This window comes from Caloenas nicobarica, chromosome 37, assembly GCF_036013445.1.
Source record: "Caloenas nicobarica isolate bCalNic1 chromosome 37, bCalNic1.hap1, whole genome shotgun sequence".
NCBI lineage: Eukaryota > Metazoa > Chordata > Aves > Columbiformes > Columbidae > Caloenas > Caloenas nicobarica.
The window spans coordinates 404,526-421,596 of record NC_088281.1 but is presented as its reverse complement, the minus strand read 5'-3'; the positions used below and the strand labels follow the sequence as shown (position 1 = coordinate 421,596).

Below are 17,071 nucleotides of genomic sequence, written 5' to 3'. Positions count from 1 at the left end.
AAACCGCGGGAAATCCAACACTAACGGTGACGAGTTTACAGCGAGTTCGGGCCGGGCCGGGGCCAAAAGAGCCAAAAAGCGAGGATTTGGGGAGGCCAGAAGCTCCCGGAGGCTCCGTCTGTGCCTTGGGGCGCCCGCGCCGCCGCCCATTTTCCCGTTTTCCCCGGTTTTGAGCCCAAAAGCCACCCCGGCCCCTTTTCCCCGCTTCGTTTGACTTTCGTAATTTTCTTTTTCCCCCTTTTTTGAGGCAATAAGTGGAACCTCGACTCTCAAGTGCCATCGGGTGCCCCCGGCCCCGGGGGGTTGGTTTGGGGTGAAAAGCTGCGGATTTGGGGCGGGGACTCGGGCTGGGGGTTCGTCCCGGGACCTTTGGGGGAATTTTGAGGGGTTTTTGTGGAATTCTGATGATTTTCACGGGAATTACGACGATCCCTCCCCCGGCCGAACGGGGCGGGATCACCCGCGCCCCAAAAAAACCCCCAAACCCCCGGATTTTCACCCCAAACCCCCACGTTGCCACCCAAATCCCCCCATTTTCACCCCAAACCCGCCGCCTTTTCTCCCCAAAAAGCCCAAATTTCCCCATTTCAGCCGCTGTTTGGGGAACACAAACCCCCCCCCCGCTCCCATTTTTCCACCTTTTTCACCCAAAACGGCGCCTCGGAGCCTCCGCCCGCGGGGAAGGGTCATTATTTTCTCATTTTGGGGATTTTGGGGGATGTTTTTTCCGGCGCCGTCGGGCGGGGGCAGCAATAAGTGACACGGCAAAAAGAAAATATTTGGCCATTTTCCTTTCCGAACCCCCCAAATTTCCCCTTTTTTGCCCCAAAAGGGCCTCTCGGGGGGGGGGGTGGGCGGCTCCAGCATGTGTGCCCCCCCCCCCGTGTTTTTTTGGGGAGAAAACTCCAGTTTTGCCCCTCAGGATCGGGCCCTTTCCCACCCATTTGAATCCACGTTTTTTGGAATCCCAGCGATTTTTTTTTTTTTTGGGGGGGGGGGTGTGGGGAGGGCGGGGAAAAAAGGCAAAATTGGGCTGGAAACCCCCAAAAACGCGCCCGCCGGCGACCGCTCTCACACCTCGCAGCGAAATATAGTACTATAAAATAATTTTGTACTGTATTTATTGTGTATAACGATTTTTTTAAAAGAATTATGTACATTTTAGTATTTCTGTGTAAATTAAAAAGCGCTTTTTTTCTTTTTAAAAACCTGCCCCCCCGCCTCGCTGCTGCCTCCAAACCCCCCCAAAAAAACGGGGAAAGTGGGAAAATTGGGGGTGAATCCTGAACCCTGGGGCTGGGGGGGGGGGTCGGGGGCGTTTTGGGGTGAATTCCGGGGGTTTTGGAGCTGCGGAAACTGGAGCGGGAGTCGCGATGGCTCCGGCCCCGCCCCTTCCCGTCATTAATTTATTAATTGGGGGGTTGGTTTTGATTGGGTTTTTTTCTTCCCCGGCGCGGTCTCGAACCCGCGCCCGCCCCGTCCCCGCCGATTATGTTAATTTATGCTGATGTATGTTAATTTATTCCCCCGCCAGCCCTTTTCCCGCGCCCGCCGCCGCTCCCCGCTCAGACCCGCGGCCGCTTCGCGACGCGATTTTCCTCCAGAAAACCCCCAAAAAGATTAAAAAAAAAAAAAAAAAAGAAGAAAAGAACCAAATCGCTTCGGCGTTCGGGACAGCGGCCCCAGGGACCCCCACCCCCACCCCAGGCTTTTTTTGGGGGGAAAAGCGCCATTTTTGGAGATAAACCCCCCCTCCCCGGCGCTGCGAGCGGCGACAAGAAGAGCAAAACTTTGAATTTCGCTTCGAATTTTGCCTTTTTTTGGAGTTTTCTGCCCCCCCGCGCGCTCCCGCCCCATGGCCGGGGGCTCCAGCTGAGCCCCCCCCCCCCATTCCCGGGGTGTCACTCGTGTCCCCAATTGTCACCCCCCCCCCCCGCAACCGCCGCGATGTTCAGCTGGATGCGCAAAAACCCCAAAAAAAGCCCCGAAACGGTGCAAACCGTGACCGAGGGGCTGAAAAACCTCTACAAAAAGAAGCTCCTGCCCGTGGAGGAGTTTTACCGCTTCCACGATTTCCACTCCCCGGCCCTGGAGGACGCGGATTTTGACAACAAACCCATGATTTTGGTGATGGGACAATATTCGACCGGGAAAACCTCGTTCATCCGGTACCTGCTGGAGCAGGAGATCCCGGGCAGCCGGATCGGGCCCGAACCCACCACCGACTCGTTCGTCGCCATCATGTGGGGGGACAGCGAGGGGGTGACCCCGGGAAACGCGCTCATCGTGGACCCCCAGAAACCCTTCCGGCAGCTGCACCCCTTCGGCAACGGCTTCCTCAAGCGGTGAGTGAGAGCGCCCCAAAAATCACCGCCCCCCCCCATACACACGCAACACGCACCCCGACCAAGCGCCGCAGCGGGGGCGCGAACCGCGGGCTCTGCGGGAGGGACCGCCCCGAAAACGGCCAAAAAACACCCCCAAAACACCCTAATATCCCCCCCAAAAACACCCCCAGGCTGAGGCTTGAGGGAGAAAACGCCCCAAAAATATGTCCCGGCATCCCCGGACTGAAGTTTGAGGGAGAAAACGCCCCCAAAACGCCCCGAAAACACCCCAAAAACACCCCCAAAACACCCCCCGGCTGAAGTTTGAGGGAGAAAACGCCCCAAAATCGCCCCGAAAACACCCCAAAGAACATCCCCGGGCTGAGGTTTGATGGAGAAATCACCCCAAAAACCACATTCCCCCCCCGCGGGGCCCCCCCCGTCCCCCCCAAACTGACCTTTTCTACAGAAATCACCCCAAAAAACACACTCCCCCCCTTCCCCGCTCTCCCACCGCCCGACTCCGCCCGTTTTTTCCCCGGTTTTTCCCATTTTTTCGCACTTTTTCCTACTTTTGGGAAACGCCCCAAAGCGCGCGGGGGGGGGCAGCGGGATCCCCCCCCCCGCCCCGATTCGCTGGGGGTTTTTTCCCCATTTTTGGATATTTTTAGGGATTTCCCCCCCCCGCCCCGTCCCGCCCCGCTCAGTCCGGGGGGTTCGGGGGTCCCCACCGGGGTCTCCTCTTGCCCGGGGGGGTCCCGCCCCGCGGAGGGGGGGCCCGGGGGGGGATGAGCCAGGGGACAGGAATGCGGCTGCGGCTGCCAAGGGCCCCCCCGGCCCCCCCGCCTCGGAAATTCGCCGTCAGGGCCGGGAGGGGCCCCCCCCGGATAAAACAAACACCCCCCGATAAATCACACCCCGGGGGGGGGGAATTTTCAGGGGGGGTCGGGGGGCCCAAGGGGGGGTCCGGGGGGTACAGGGGGTTTTGGGGGGGGGGGGGAATTTTCAGGGGGGGTCCAAGGGGGGGTCCGGGGGGGTTTGGGGGGCTCAGGTGGTTCCGGGGGGTCTGAGGAGGCTCAAGGGGGTTCAGGGGGCTCAAGGGGGGGGGGGCGGGGAGGTTTAGGGGGTCTGGGGGGTTCGGGGGGGTCGAGGGCAGCTCGGGGGGGTCCAGGGGGGTCCGGGGGGGTCACTAACGCGGCCGCCCCCCCCCCCCCCCCAGGTTCATGTGCGCCCACCTGCCCAACCAGGTGCTCGAGAGCATCAGCCTGATCGACACCCCCGGGATCCTGTCGGGGGCCAAACAGCGCGTGAGCCGCGGTGAGGGGGGGCCCCGACCCCCCCGGGAACGGGAAACCCCCCCGGGGGACCCCGCTGTCCCCCACCCCCCCCGGGAACGGGGAACCCCCAAGAACTGGGGAGAGGGGCACAAAGTGTAGGGGGGTGCAAAGGGGGGGCGGAGTGAAATGGGGGGTGCAAAGGGAAGGGGGTGCCGGGGGGGTCACACAATGTATGGGGTGCCGGGGGGGTCACACTCTATGGGGGTGCTGGGGGGGTCACACAATATATGGGGTGCCGGGGGGGTCACACACTGTGGGGGTGTCGGGGGGGTCACACAATATATGGGGTGCCGGGGGGGTCACACACTGTGGGGGTGTCGGGGGGGTCACACAATATATGGGGTGCCGGGGGGGTTGCACAAGCCCAGGGGCGGTGCCCGGGGTGGGGCGGAGCGGGGGGGGCCCGGGGGGGGGCCCCGTTTCCAGCTCCGGGTGCCAAAGTGGCGCAACAGCCGCTGCCAAGGGCGGGGTCCCCCCCCCACACACACACCCCGAGCCACCAATGGGGGTTCCCGGGGGGGGGGTGGGGCAGCCGGGACCCCCCCTTTCCGGACATGGCGGGGGGTGAGATGGGGGGGCTGCCAAGTTTCCAGGCCGGGCTGGGCCCCCCCCGGCCCCTTTTCCTTCCCCACCCCAAAAGCTGCGGCCGCTGCCAAAAGCGCTGGGAGCGGGGCGGGGGGGGCGGGACCCCCCGGCGGGGGGGCTGGGAAAAGGGGGGGCTGGGAAAAAGGGGGGGGCTGGGAAAAGGGGGTCAGGGGTGGGAAAAGGGGGGGTCAGGGTCAAATTCCCGGCCGGGCGCTCCCTGCGGTGTGAACGGGGCGGGGGGGGACGCGGGGTCAAGGACGGGGTCAAGGTCAAGGGCAGGGCCGGAGGGACCTTTCCCAGGACTTGCAGCTTTTTCCTTTTTTGGTGCTTTTTTTTCTGGCTCTCGGGGCCTCCGGCTGCGGGGCGGGGGGAGCAGAGGCGGTTTAGGTCTGAGTTTAGGGTTGGGATTAGGTCTGAGAAGTGGGGGTTGGCTTTAGGGTTAGGATTAGTTTTGGGGTTGAGATTGAGGTTGGTTTGGGGTTAGGATTGGGTTTAGGGTTGAGGTGAGGGTTGGGTTTGAGGCTGGGGTTTAGGTTGGGATTAGAGTTGGGTTTGGGGGTTAAATTTGGGTTTAGGGTTGGAGTTTAGGCTGGGATTAGGGTTGGGTTCAGGCTGGGGTTGGGATTAGAGTTGGGGTTTAGGTCGAGATTAGGGTTGTGTTCAGGCCGGAATTAGGGTTGCGTTCAGGCTGGGATTAGGCTTTGGTTCAGGCCAGGCTTAGGGTTGCGTTCAGGCCAGAATTAGGGTTGCATTCAGGCTGGGCTTTAGGCTGGGATTGGGACTTGGTTTAGGCTGGGATTAGGCTTTGGTTCAGGCCAGGTTTAGGGTTGCGTTCAGGCCAGGTTTAGGGTTGCGTTCAGGCTGGGATTAGGGTTGCGTTCACGCTGGGCTTTAGACTGGGATTGGGGTTTGGTTTAGGCTGGGATTAGGCTTTGCTTCAGGCCAGGATTAGGGTTGCGTTCAGGCCAGGCTTAGGGTCGTGTTCAGGCTGGGTTTAGGGTTGCGTTCAGGCTGGGCTTTAGGCTGGGATTGGGATTTGGTTTAGGCTGGGATTAGGGTTGCGTTCAGGCCAGGATTAGGGTTGCATTCAGGCCAGGATTAGGGTCGCATTCAGGCCAGGTTTAGGGTCGCGTTCAGGCTGGGTTTAGGGCTGTGTTCAGACTGGGCTTTAGGCTGGGATTGGGATTTGGTTTAGGCTGGGATTAGGGTTGCGTTCAGGCCAGATTTAGGGTTGCGTTCAGGCTGGGCTTTAGGCTGGGATTGGGATTTGGTTTAGGCTGGGATTAGGCTTTGCTTCAGGCCGGGTTTAGGGCTGTGTTCAGGCTGGGCTTTAGGCTGGGATTGGGATTTGGTTTAGGCTGGGATTAGGGTTGCGTTCAGGCCAGGCTTACGGTCGTGTTCAGGCTGGGTTTAGGGCTGTGTTCAGGCTGGGCTGTAGGCTGGGATTGGGATTTGGTTTAGGCTGGGATTGGGATTTGGTTTAGGCTGGGATTGGGATTTGCTTCAGGCCGGGCTTAGGGCTGTGTTCAGGCTGGGCTTTAGGCTGGGATTGGGATTTGGTTCAGGCTGGGACTGGGATTTGGTTCAGGCCGGGCTTAGGGCTGTGTTCAGGCTGGGCTTTAGGCTGGGATTGGGATTTGGTTCAGGCCGGGCTTAGGGCTGTGTTCAGGCTGGGCTTTAGGCTGGGATTGGGATTTGGTTCAGGCTGGGACTGGGATTTGGTTCAGGCCGGGCTTAGGGCTGTGTTCAGGCTGGGCTTTAGGCTGGGACTGGGATTTGGTTTAGGCTGGGATTAGGGTTGCGTTCAGGCCAGATTTAGGGTTGCGTTCAGGCTGGGCTTTAGGCTGGGATTGGGATTTGGTTCAGGCCGGGTTTAGGGCTGTGTTCAGGCTGGGCTTTAGGCTGGGACTGGGATTTGGTTTAGGCTGGGATTAGTGTTGCGTTTAGGCTTTGCTTCAGGCCGGGTTTAGGGTTGCGTTCAGGCCAGGCTTAGGGCTGTGTTCAGGCTGGGCTTTAGGCTGGGATTGGGATTTGGTTTAGGCTGGGATTAGGCTTTGGTTCAGGCTGGGCTTAGGGCTGTGTTCAGTCTGGGCTTTAGGCTGGGATTGGGATTTGGTTTAGGCTGGGATTAGGGTTGCGTTCAGGCCAGATTTAGGGCTGTGTTCAGGCTGGGCTTTAGGCTGGGATTGGGATTTGGTTTAGGCTGGGATTAGGCTTTGCTTCAGGCCGGCCTTAGGGTGGCGTTCAGGCCGTCAAGCCGGGCTTAGCGCCTCCCCTCTCGCCGCACCCACACTCGGCTGCAGCTCCAGCCCCTCGCGGACCCCCCCAAAGCCCCTTTCCCCGGTGCCCCCCAGGCTACGACTTCGCGGCCGTGCTGCAGTGGTTCGCGGAGCGCGTGGACCTGGTGGTGCTGCTGTTCGACGCGCACAAGCTGGAGATCTCGGACGAGCTGGGGGAGGCCGTGCGGGCGCTGCGGGGCCACGAGGACAAGGTGCGCGTGGTGCTCAACAAGGCGGACGCGGTGGAGACGCAGCAGCTGATGCGGGTGTACGGGGCGCTGATGTGGGCGCTGGGGAAGGCGTTCGACACCCCCGAGGTTCTGCGCGTCTTCATCGGGTCGTTCTGGGCCGAGCCGCTGCTGGTGGCCGAGAACCGGCGGCTGTTCGAGCTGGAGGAGCAGGACCTGTTCCGGGACATCCAGAACCTGCCGCGCCACGCCGCGCTCAGGAAGCTCAACGACCTGGTCAAGAGGGCGCGGCTCGTTAGGGTGAGCGCAGCTCCTTAGGTTCGTTAGGGGGGACGCGGCTCCTTAGGGGGGATGCGGTTCATTATGGGGGGGACAGTTCGTTAGGGGGGATGCGGTTCGTTAGGGGGGATGCGGTCCATTATGGGGGGGACAGTTCGTTAGGGGGGACGCGGTTTGTTAGGGGGGACACGGTTCATTAGGGGGGACGCGGTTCATTAGGGGGGGCACAGTTTGTTAGGGGGGATGCGGTTCATTAGGGGGGACACGGTTCATCAGGGGGGATGCGGTCCATTATGGGGGGGACAGTTCGTTAGGGGGGACGCGGTTTGTTAGGGGGGACACGGTTCATCAGGGGGACACGGTTCCTTAGGTTCATTATGGGGGCACAGTTCGTTAGGGGGGATGCAGTTCATTAGGGGGGGCACGGTTCATTGGGGGGATGCGGTTCATTAGGGGGGATGCGGTTCATTAGGGGGGGCACAGTTCGTTAGGGGGGATGCAGTTCATTAGGGGGGGCACAGTTCATTAGGGGGGACGCGGTTCATTAGGGGGGACGCGGTTCATTAGGGGGGACGCGGTTCATTAGGGGGGGATGCGGTTCATTAGGGGGGGCACAGTTCATTAGGGGGGACGCGGTTCATTAGGGGGGATGCGGTTCATTAGGGGGGGCACAGTTTGTTAGGGGGGATGCGGTTCATTAGGGGGGACGCGGTTCATTAGGGGGGATGTGGTTCATTAGGGGGGGCACAGTTTGTTAGGGGGGATGCGGTTCATTAGGGGGGACGCGGTTCATTAGGGGGGACACGGTTCATTAGGGGGGACACGGTTCATCAGGGGGGATGTGGTTCATTAGGGGGGACGCGGTTCCTTAGGTTCATTATGGGGGCACAGTTCGTTAGGGGGGACGCGGTTCATTAGGGGGGGCACAGTTCATTAGGGGGGATGCGGTTCATTAAGGGGGGCACGGTTCATTAGGGGGGACGCGGTTCATTAGGGGGGGCACGGTTCCTTAGGTTCATTAGGGGGGTCACAGTTCATTAGGGGGGACATGGTTCCTTAGGTTCATTAGGGGGGATGCGGTTCATTAGGGGGGGACACGGTTCATTAGGGGGGGACGCGGTTCATTAGGGGGGGCATGGTTCATTAGGGGGGACACAGTTCCTTAGGTTCATTATGGGGGGGACAGTTCGTTAGGGGGGATGCGGTTCATTAGGGGGGGCACAGTTCATTAGGGGGGACGTGGTTCATTAGGGGGATGCGGTTCATTAGGGGGGGCACGGTTCATCAGGGGGGACGCGGTTCATTAGGGGGGGCACAGTTCATTAGGTTCATTATGGGGGGGACAGTTCATTAGGGGGACACGGTTCATTAGGTGGGGCACAGTTCATTAGGGGGGACGCGGTTCATTAGGGGGGATGCGGTTCATTAGGGGGGACGCGGTTCATTAGGGGGGGCACAGTTCATTAGGGGGGACGCGGTTCATTAGGGGGGACGCGGTTCCTTAGGTTCATTATGGGGGCACAGTTTGTTAGGGGGGATGCGGTTCATTAGGGGGGACGCGGTTCATTAGGGGGGGCATGGTTCATTAGGTTCGTTAGGGGGGACAGTTCGTTATGGGGCACGCGGTTCATTAGGGGGGTCACAGTTCATTAGGGGGGACACGGTTCCTTACGTTCATTAGGGGGGACACGGTTCATTAGGGGGGGACGCGGTTCATTAGGGGGGATACGGTTCATTAGGGGGGGCATGGTTCATTAGGGGGGACACGGTTCCTTAGGTTCATTATGGGGGCACAGTTCATTAGGGGGGATGCGGTTCCTTACGTTCATTATGGGGGGGACAGTTCGTTAGGGGGGACGCGGTTCATTAGGGGGGACGTGGTTCATTAGGTTCATTATGGGGGGGACAGTTCGTTAGGGGGGACGCGGTTCATTACGGGGGGCACGGTTCCTTAGGTTTGTTAGGGTGGGCACGGTTCATTAGGGGGGATGCGGTTCGTTAGGGGGTGCGCGGTTCATTAGGGGGCACGCAGTTCGTTAGGGGGTGCGCGGTTCATTGGGGTGAGCGCAGTTCCTTAGGTTCATTAGCGGGACGCAGCTCGTTAGGGGGGCCGTGGTTCCTTAGGTTCGTTAGGGGGTGCGCGGTTCGTTAGGGGGGGACACAGTTCCTTAGGGTCATTAAGGTGAGCGCGGCTCATTGGGGTGAGCGCGGTTCGTTAGGGGGACGCGGTTCGTTAGGGTGGGGACAAGGGGACACCAGGAGAACTTGGGGTCCTGTGATGGGGACAAGGGGACACGAGAACTTGGGGGACAAGGGGACACCAGGAGAACTTGGGGTCCTCTGATGGGGACGAGGGGACACAAGAACTTGGGGGACAAGGGGACACAAGAACTTGGGGGACGAGGGGACACCAGGAGAACTTGGGGTCCTGTGATGGGGACAAGGGGACACGAGAACTTGGGGGACAAGGGGACACCAGGAGAACTTGGGGTTCTGTGATGGGGACAAGGGGACACCAGGAGAACTTGGGGGACGAGGGGACACCAGGAGAACTTGGGGTCCTGTGACGGGGACACGGGGACCCCGATGGGCGCAGGACAGGGGGCGGCTGCCGCTTTGGGGTCCCTCCGGTCACCCCCAACAACGGCCCCATTGCCACGGGGGGGACGTCACCGTGTCCCCCCCGTCCTGTGCCTGCTCTCCTCGTTAATGGTTTCCCGTGAGGTCACCCTTCCGCCCTGTAATTACAGAGCAATTAGCGGCCCCCCCTCCGCGCTCAGGTGCCCCCCCGGTGCTGAGACCCCCCAAGCTGGCACGGGGGGGCTGATTTGGGGCTCATCCGCCCCCCCCCGCCGAACCCGTCACCCCATGTCCAGGGGGACGTGGGGGGGTTGGGTTTAGTCTTTTATTCCCCGGCTCCTGCTCCCCCCCCGGCCCCGGCCCCCCCACCCCGTGGCCTTATCGCATCCAGCCCTTTGTGCGGAGCATCCGCTGCCACGCGGGACACGGACACGGGACATGGACACGGGACACGGGACATGGGACTGGGACATGGGACACGGAACATGGGACATGGGACATGGACATGGGACACGGGACATGGGACATGGACATGGGACACGGGACACAGGACATGGGACATGGACATGGGACACAGACATGGACATGGGACATGGACACGGGACATGGACATGGGACACGGGACACGGACATGGGACACGGGACATGGACACGGGACACAGAACATGGGACACGGACACGGGACATGGACACGGGATATGGGACACAGGACACAGGACACGGGACACAGACATGGGACATGGGACACAGACACAGGACACGGGACATTGGACACGGGACATGGGCATGGGACACGGGACACAGACACAGAACATGGGACATGGACATGGGACACGGACACAGGACACGGGACATTGGACACGGGACACAGACACGGAACATGGGACATGGACACAGGACATGGGACACGGACATGGGACATGGACACAGGACATGGGACACGGACACAGGACATGGGACATTAGACATGGGACATGGACACGGGACATGGACACGGGACAGGGACATGGACACAGGACACGGGACATGGACACAGGACACGGGACATTGGACATGGGACATGGACACGGGACATGGACACAGGACACGGGACATGGGACACGGAACACGGACACGGGACATGGACACAGGACATGGACATGGGACATGGACACGGGACACGGACACGGGACACGGACACGGGACACGGACACGGGACAGGGCCAGAACCAGCACGGAGGGAGGCACCGGGATGGGGACAGAGATGGGATGGGGATGGGGACGGGGACTGTCTGGGACCAGCCCCCTCGTGGGACCCCCCCATGGTCTCCTCTCCCCCGCTCTGAGCCGCGAAGTGGACCCAGGCGTCCGGGAGGGGACCCAGGCGTCCGGGAGGGGACCCAGGCATCCGGGAGGGGACCTAGGTGTCCAGGAGGGGACCCAGGCGTCTGGGAGGAGACCTAGGTGTCCAGGAGGGGACCCAGGCATCCTGGAGGGGACCCAGGCGTCCGGGAGGAGACCTAGGTGTCCAGGAGGGGACCCAGGCATCCGGGAGGGGACCCAGGCGTCCGGGAGAGGACCCAGACATCCTGGAGGGGACCTAGGTGTCCAGGAGGGGACCCAGGCGTCCGGGAGGGGACCCAGGCATCCTGGAGGGGACCTAGGTGTCCAAGAGGGGACCCAGGCATCCGGGAGGGGACCTAGGTGTCCAGGAGGGGACCCAGGCATCCGGGAGGAGACCTAGGTGTCCAGGAGGGGACCCAGGCATCCGGGAGGGGACCCAGGCGTCCGGGAGGGGACCCAGGCATCCTGGAGGGGACCTAGGTGTCCAGGAGGGGACCCAGGCGTCCGGGAGGGGACCCAGGCATCCTGGAGGGGACCTAGGTGTCCAAGAGGGGACCCAGGCATCCTGGAGGGGACCCAGGCATCCGGGAGGGGACCTAGGTGTCCAGGAGGGGACCCAGGCGTCCGGGAGGAGACCTAGGTGTCCAGGAGGGGACCCAGGCATCCTGGAGGGGACCCAGGCGTCCGGGAGGAGACCTAGGTGTCCAGGAGGGGACCCAGGCATCCGGGAGGGGACCCAGGCATCCGGGAGGAGACCTACGTGTCCAAGAGGGGACCCAGGCATCCTGGAGGGGACCCAGGCGTCCGGGAGGAGACCTAGGTGTCCAGGAGGGGACCCAGGCATCCGGGAGGGGACCCAGGCGTCCGGGAGGGGACCTAGGTGTCCAAGAGGGGACCCAGGCATCCGGGAGGGGACCCAGGCGTCCGGGAGGGGACCCAGGCATCCTGGAGGGGACCTAGGTGTCCAGGAGGGGACCCAGGCGTCCGGGAGGGGACCCAGGCGTCCGGGAGGGGACCTAGGTGTCCAGGAGGGGACCCAGGCGTCTGGGAGGAGACCTAGGTGTCCAGGAGGGGACCCAGGCATCCTGGAGGGGACCCAGGCGTCCGGGAGGAGACCTAGGTGTCCAGGAGGGGACCCAGGCATCCTGGAGGGGACCCAGGCGTCCGGGAGGAGACCTAGGTGTCCAGGAGGGGACCCAGGCATCCGGGAGGGGACCCAGGCGTCCGGGAGAGGACCCAGACATCCTGGAGGGGACCTAGGTGTCCAGGAGGGGACCCAGGCGTCCGGGAGGGGACCCAGGCATCCTGGAGGGGACCTAGGTGTCCAAGAGGGGACCCAGGCATCCTGGAGGGGACCCAGGCATCCGGGAGGGGACCTAGGTGTCCAGGAGGGGACCCAGGCATCCGGGAGGAGACCTAGGTGTCCAGGAGGGGACCCAGGCATCCGGGAGGGGACCCAGGCGTCCGGGAGGGGACCCAGGCATCCTGGAGGGGACCTAGGTGTCCAGGAGGGGACCCAGGCGTCCGGGAGGGGACCCAGGCATCCTGGAGGGGACCTAGGTGTCCAAGAGGGGACCCAGGCATCCTGGAGGGGACCCAGGCATCCGGGAGGGGACCTAGGTGTCCAGGAGGGGACCCAGGCGTCCGGGAGGAGACCTAGGTGTCCAGGAGGGGACCCAGGCATCCTGGAGGGGACCCAGGCGTCCGGGAGGAGACCTAGGTGTCCAGGAGGGGACCCAGGCATCCGGGAGGGGACCCAGGCATCCGGGAGGAGACCTACGTGTCCAAGAGGGGACCCAGGCATCCTGGAGGGGACCCAGGCGTCCGGGAGGAGACCTAGGTGTCCAGGAGGGGACCCAGGCATCCGGGAGGGGACCCAGGCGTCCGGGAGGAGACCTAGGTGTCCAGGAGGGGACCCAGGCATCCGGGAGGGGACCCAGGCATCCGGGAGGAGACCTAGGTGTCCAAGAGGGGACCCAGGCATCCGGGAGGGGACCCAGGCATCCTGGAGGGGACCTAGGTGTCCAAGAGGGGACCCAGGCATCCGGGAGGGGACCCAGGCGTCCGGGAGGGGACCCAGGCATCCTGGAGGGGACCTAGGTGTCCAGGAGGGGACCCAGGCGTCCGGGAGGGGACCCAGGCGTCCGGCCTCCCGCCCAGGTGCACGCGCACATCGTGAGCCGCCTGCGCAAGGAGATGCCGTCGGTGTTCGGGAAGGAGCACAAGAAGAAGCAGCTGATCCAGAAGCTGCCGCTGCTGTTCGCGCGGATCCAGCTGGAGCAGCACATCCCGCCCGGGGACTTCCCCGACTGCGCCCGCATGCAGGTGGGGCCACGCGGGGGGCTGAGCCCCGCATTGGGGGTCTGGGGATGGGGGTCTGGGGGTGCTGAGCCCCGCATTGGGGGTCTGGGGATGGGGGTCTGGGGGTGCTGAGCCCCGCATTGGGGGTCTGGGGATGGGGAGGGGGGTCTGGGGGTGCTGAGCCCCGTATTGGGGGTCTGGGCCTGGGGAGGGGGGTCTGGGGGTGCTGAGCCCCATATTGGGGGTCTGGGCCTGGGGAGGGGGGTCTGGGGGTGCTGAGCCCCGTATTGGGGGTCTGGGGATGGGGGTCTGGGGGTGCTGAGCCCCGCATTGGGGGTCTGGGGATGGGGAGGGGGGTCTGGGGGTGCTGAGCCCCGTATTGGGGGTCTGGGCCTGGGGAGGGGGGTCTGGGGGTGCTGAGCCCCATATTGGGGGTCTGGGCCTGGGGAGGGGGGTCTGGGGGTGCTGAGCCCCGTATTGGGGGTCTGGGCCTGGGGATGGGGGTGCTGAGCCCCGTATTGGGGGTCTGGGCCTGGGGATGGGGGTGCTGAGCCCCGTATTGGGGGGTCTGGGGATGGGGGTCTGGGGGTGCTGAGCCCCGTATTGGGGGGTCTGGGCCTGGGGATGGGGGACTGGGGGTGCTGAGCCCCATATTGGGGGTCTGGGCCTGGGGATGGGGGTCTGGGGGTGCTGAGCCCCGTATTGGGGGGTCTGGGGGTGCTGAGCCCCCTATTGGGGGGTCTGGGCCTGGGGATGGGGGTCTGGGGGTGCTGAGCCCCATATTGGGGGGTCTGGGCCTGGGGATGGGGGTCTGGGGGTGCTGAGCCCCGCATTGGGGGTCTGGGCCTGGGGATGGGGGTCTGGGGGTGCTGAGCCCCATATTGGGGGTCTGGGCCTGGGGATGGGGGTCTGGGGGTGCTGAGCCCCGCATTGGGGGGTCTGGGCCTGGGGATGGGGGTGCTGAGCCCCGTACTGGGGGGTCTGGGCCTGGGGATGGGGGTGCTGAGCCCCGTATTGGGGGTCTGGGCCTGGGGATGGGGGTCCGGGGGGGTCTGGGGGTGCTGAGCCCCTGGTGTTGGGGTCCCGACACCCGTGTCACGATCCCGCCCCCCACGTCACGATCCCGACCCCCACATCGCCATCCTGACCCCCATGTCACAACGCCCACGCCCCGCTCCCACCCCCATATCGCGCTCCCGGCCTCCATATTGCGCTCCCGCCCCCCATATCGCGATCCTCCTCCCCATATCGCGCCCCCCGCCCCCATATCGCGATCCTCCTGCCCATATCGCGCCCCCCACGCCCCGCTCCCGCCCCCCATATCGCGATCCTCCTCCCCATATCGCGCCCCCCCACGCCCCGCTCCCGCCCCCATATCGCGATCCTACCCCCCATATCGCGCCCCCCGCGCCCCATATCGCGCTCCTCCTCCCCATATCACGCCCCCCGTGCCCCATATCGTGCTCCTCCTCCCCATATCGTGCTCCCGCCCCCATATCGCGCTCCTCCTCCCCATATCGCACTCCCGCCCCCATATCGCGCTCCTCCTCCCCATATCGCGCTCCCGCCCCCCATATCGCAATCCTCCTCCCCATATCGCGCTCCCGCCCCCCATATCGCGCTCCTGCTCCGCATATCGCGCTCCTCCTCCCCATATCGCGCTCCCGCCCCCATATCGCGCTCCTCCTCCCCATATCGCGCTCCTCCTCCCCATATCGCGATCCTACCCCCCATATCGCGCCCCCCACGCCCCGCTCCCGCCCCCATATCGTGATCCTACCCCCCATATCGCGCTCCTCCTCCCCATATCGCGCCCCCCGCGCCCCATATCGCGCTCCTGCCCCCCATATCGCGCCCCCCATGCCCCGCTCCCGCCCCCATATCGCGCTCCTCCTCCCCATATCGCGCCCCCCGCCCCCATATCGCGCTCCTCCTCCCCATATCGCGCTCCTGCCCCCCATATCGCGCCCTCCACGCCCCGCTCCCGCCCCCATATCGCGATCCTCCTCCCCATATCGCGCCCCCCACGCCCCATATCGCGCTCCCGGCCCCCATATCGCGATCCTACCCCCCATATCGCGCTCCCGCCCCCATATCGCGATTCTACCCCCCATATCGCGCCCCCCGCCCCATACCGCGCTCCCCCTCCCCACACCGCGCCCCCCGCGCAGGAGCTGCTGCTGGCGCAGGACCTGTCGCGCCTCCCCGCGCTGAAGCCGCGGCTGCTGGACGCGCTGGACCAGCTGCTCACCGCCGACATCGCGGCGCTGATGCCGCTGCTGCGGCAGGAGGAGCTGGGGCTGGGGGGGCCCGACGCCGCGGGGGGGGGCGTCCGGGGCGGCGCGCTCAGCGGCGCCCTGCAGGGCCCGTTCGCGGCGGGGGGGGACGACGAGGAGGACGGCGCCGCGGCGGGCGGCGAGGAGGGGGACGACGAGTGGGTGGTGACGAAGGACAAGGCGAAGTACGACGAGATATTCTACGGGCTGTCGCCGCTGGGGGGGAAGCTGAGCGGGCGGCGGGCGCGGGGCTGGATGGTGAGCAGCCGGCTGCCCAGCTCGGTGCTGGGCAGGATCTGGCAGCTGAGCGACGTGGACCGCGACGGGATGCTGGACGCCGAGGAGTTCGCGCTGGCCGGGCACCTGATCGGCGCCAAGCTGGAGGGGAGGGGGCTGCCCGCCGACCTGCCCCCCCGCCTCGTGCCGCCCTCCAAGCGGCGCCACAAGGGGTCGGCGGAGTGAGACCCGCCCCCCCCCCGCGACAAAACAGCACGGGACCCCCCCGTGGGGCGGGGACACCAGGAAGAGACACCCCGGGACCCCCAGGAAGAAACACCCCCCCCCGGGACCCCCAGGAAAAGACCCCCCCGGGACCCCCAGGAAGAAACACCCCCCCCGGGACCCCCAGGAAAAGACCCCCCCGGGACCCCCAGGAAGAAACACCCCCCCCCGGGACCCCCAGACAGAGACCCCCCCGGGACCCCCAGGAAGAAACACCCCCCCCGGGACCCCCAGGAAAAGACCCCCCCGGGACCCCCAGACAGAGACCCCCCCGGGACCCCCAGGAAGAGACACCCCGGGAACCCCAGGAAGAAACACCCCCCCCCGGGACCCCCAGACAGAGACCCCCCCGGGACCCCCAGGAAGAGAAACCCCCGGGACCCCCAAGAAGAGACACCCCCCGGGACCCCCAGGAAGAGACACCCCCCCATGGAGCGGGGACCCCCCCAGGAAGAGACACCCCCTCCCGGGTCCCCCCATGGACCAGGGGCCCCCCCAGAAAGAGACACCCCCCATGGGCACCCCCCCCGGCACCCCCCCATGGAGCAGGGACCCCCCCCAGACACATAAACACACCCCCATGGAGCAGGGACCCCCAGGCAGATACACCCCCCATGGGCACCCCCAGGCAGAGAACCCCCCCCCCGGGACCCCCAGGAAGAGACACCCCCCCCAGGACCCCCCCATGGAGCGGGGACCCCCCCAGAAAGAGACACCCCCCATGGGCACCCCCCCAGGACCCCGCATTGAGCAGGGACCCCCCCAGAAAGAGACACCCACCATAGACACCCCCTCCCGGGACCCCCAGGAAGAGAAACCCCCCCGGGACCCCCCCATGGAGCGGGGACCCCCAGGCAGAGACACCCCCCCCGCACAAGGGGGTTTCCCCCCCCCAATAAAAGAGGATGCGGCTGATGGAGACACCGTGGTTGTGGCTTTTGGGGGGGGGCTGTGAGAAGGGGGGGGTCAAGGGAGGTGGGTGTGCAAGGGGGGGCGTGCAAGACCCCTCCCCCCGCTGGACAGCGACCTTCCCAAGATGGCGCCCAGACCTTCCCAAGATGGCGGCTCCGCCCTTCCCAAGATGGCGGCTCAGCC

At 64.7% G+C, this 17,071-nt stretch overlaps 1 protein-coding gene across 1 annotated transcript; it reads left to right on the top strand.

Moving 5' to 3' along the window:
* The first annotated feature begins 1,559 nt into the window (after positions 1 to 1,559).
* EHD2 (EH domain containing 2) lies at positions 1,560 to 16,890 on the top strand. The gene is made up of 5 exons (XM_065655178.1): positions 1,560 to 2,345; positions 3,547 to 3,644; positions 6,604 to 7,016; positions 13,059 to 13,223; positions 15,371 to 16,890. Exons 1-5 carry the CDS (start codon positions 1,948 to 1,950, stop codon positions 15,935 to 15,937), a joined length of 1,641 nt encoding a protein of 546 aa, XP_065511250.1. The 5' UTR covers positions 1,560 to 1,947; the 3' UTR covers positions 15,938 to 16,890.
* Positions 16,891 to 17,071: the final 181 nt, after the last annotated feature.

What these genes read in the sequence shown, in the direction of transcription:
- EHD2 (XM_065655178.1), top strand. Translation starts at nt 1,948, where the DNA reads ATGTTCAGCTGGATGCGCAAAAACCCCAAAAAAAGCCCCGAAACGGTG. An exon ending in GGCAACGGCTTCCTCAAGCG is followed by an intron (nt 2,346 to 3,546) that starts GTGAGTGAGAGC and finishes CCCCCCCCCCAG; the next exon opens with GTTCATGTGCGCCCACCTGC. An exon ending in CCGACTGCGCCCGCATGCAG is followed by an intron (nt 13,224 to 15,370) that starts GTGGGGCCACGC and finishes CCCCCCGCGCAG; the next exon opens with GAGCTGCTGCTGGCGCAGGA.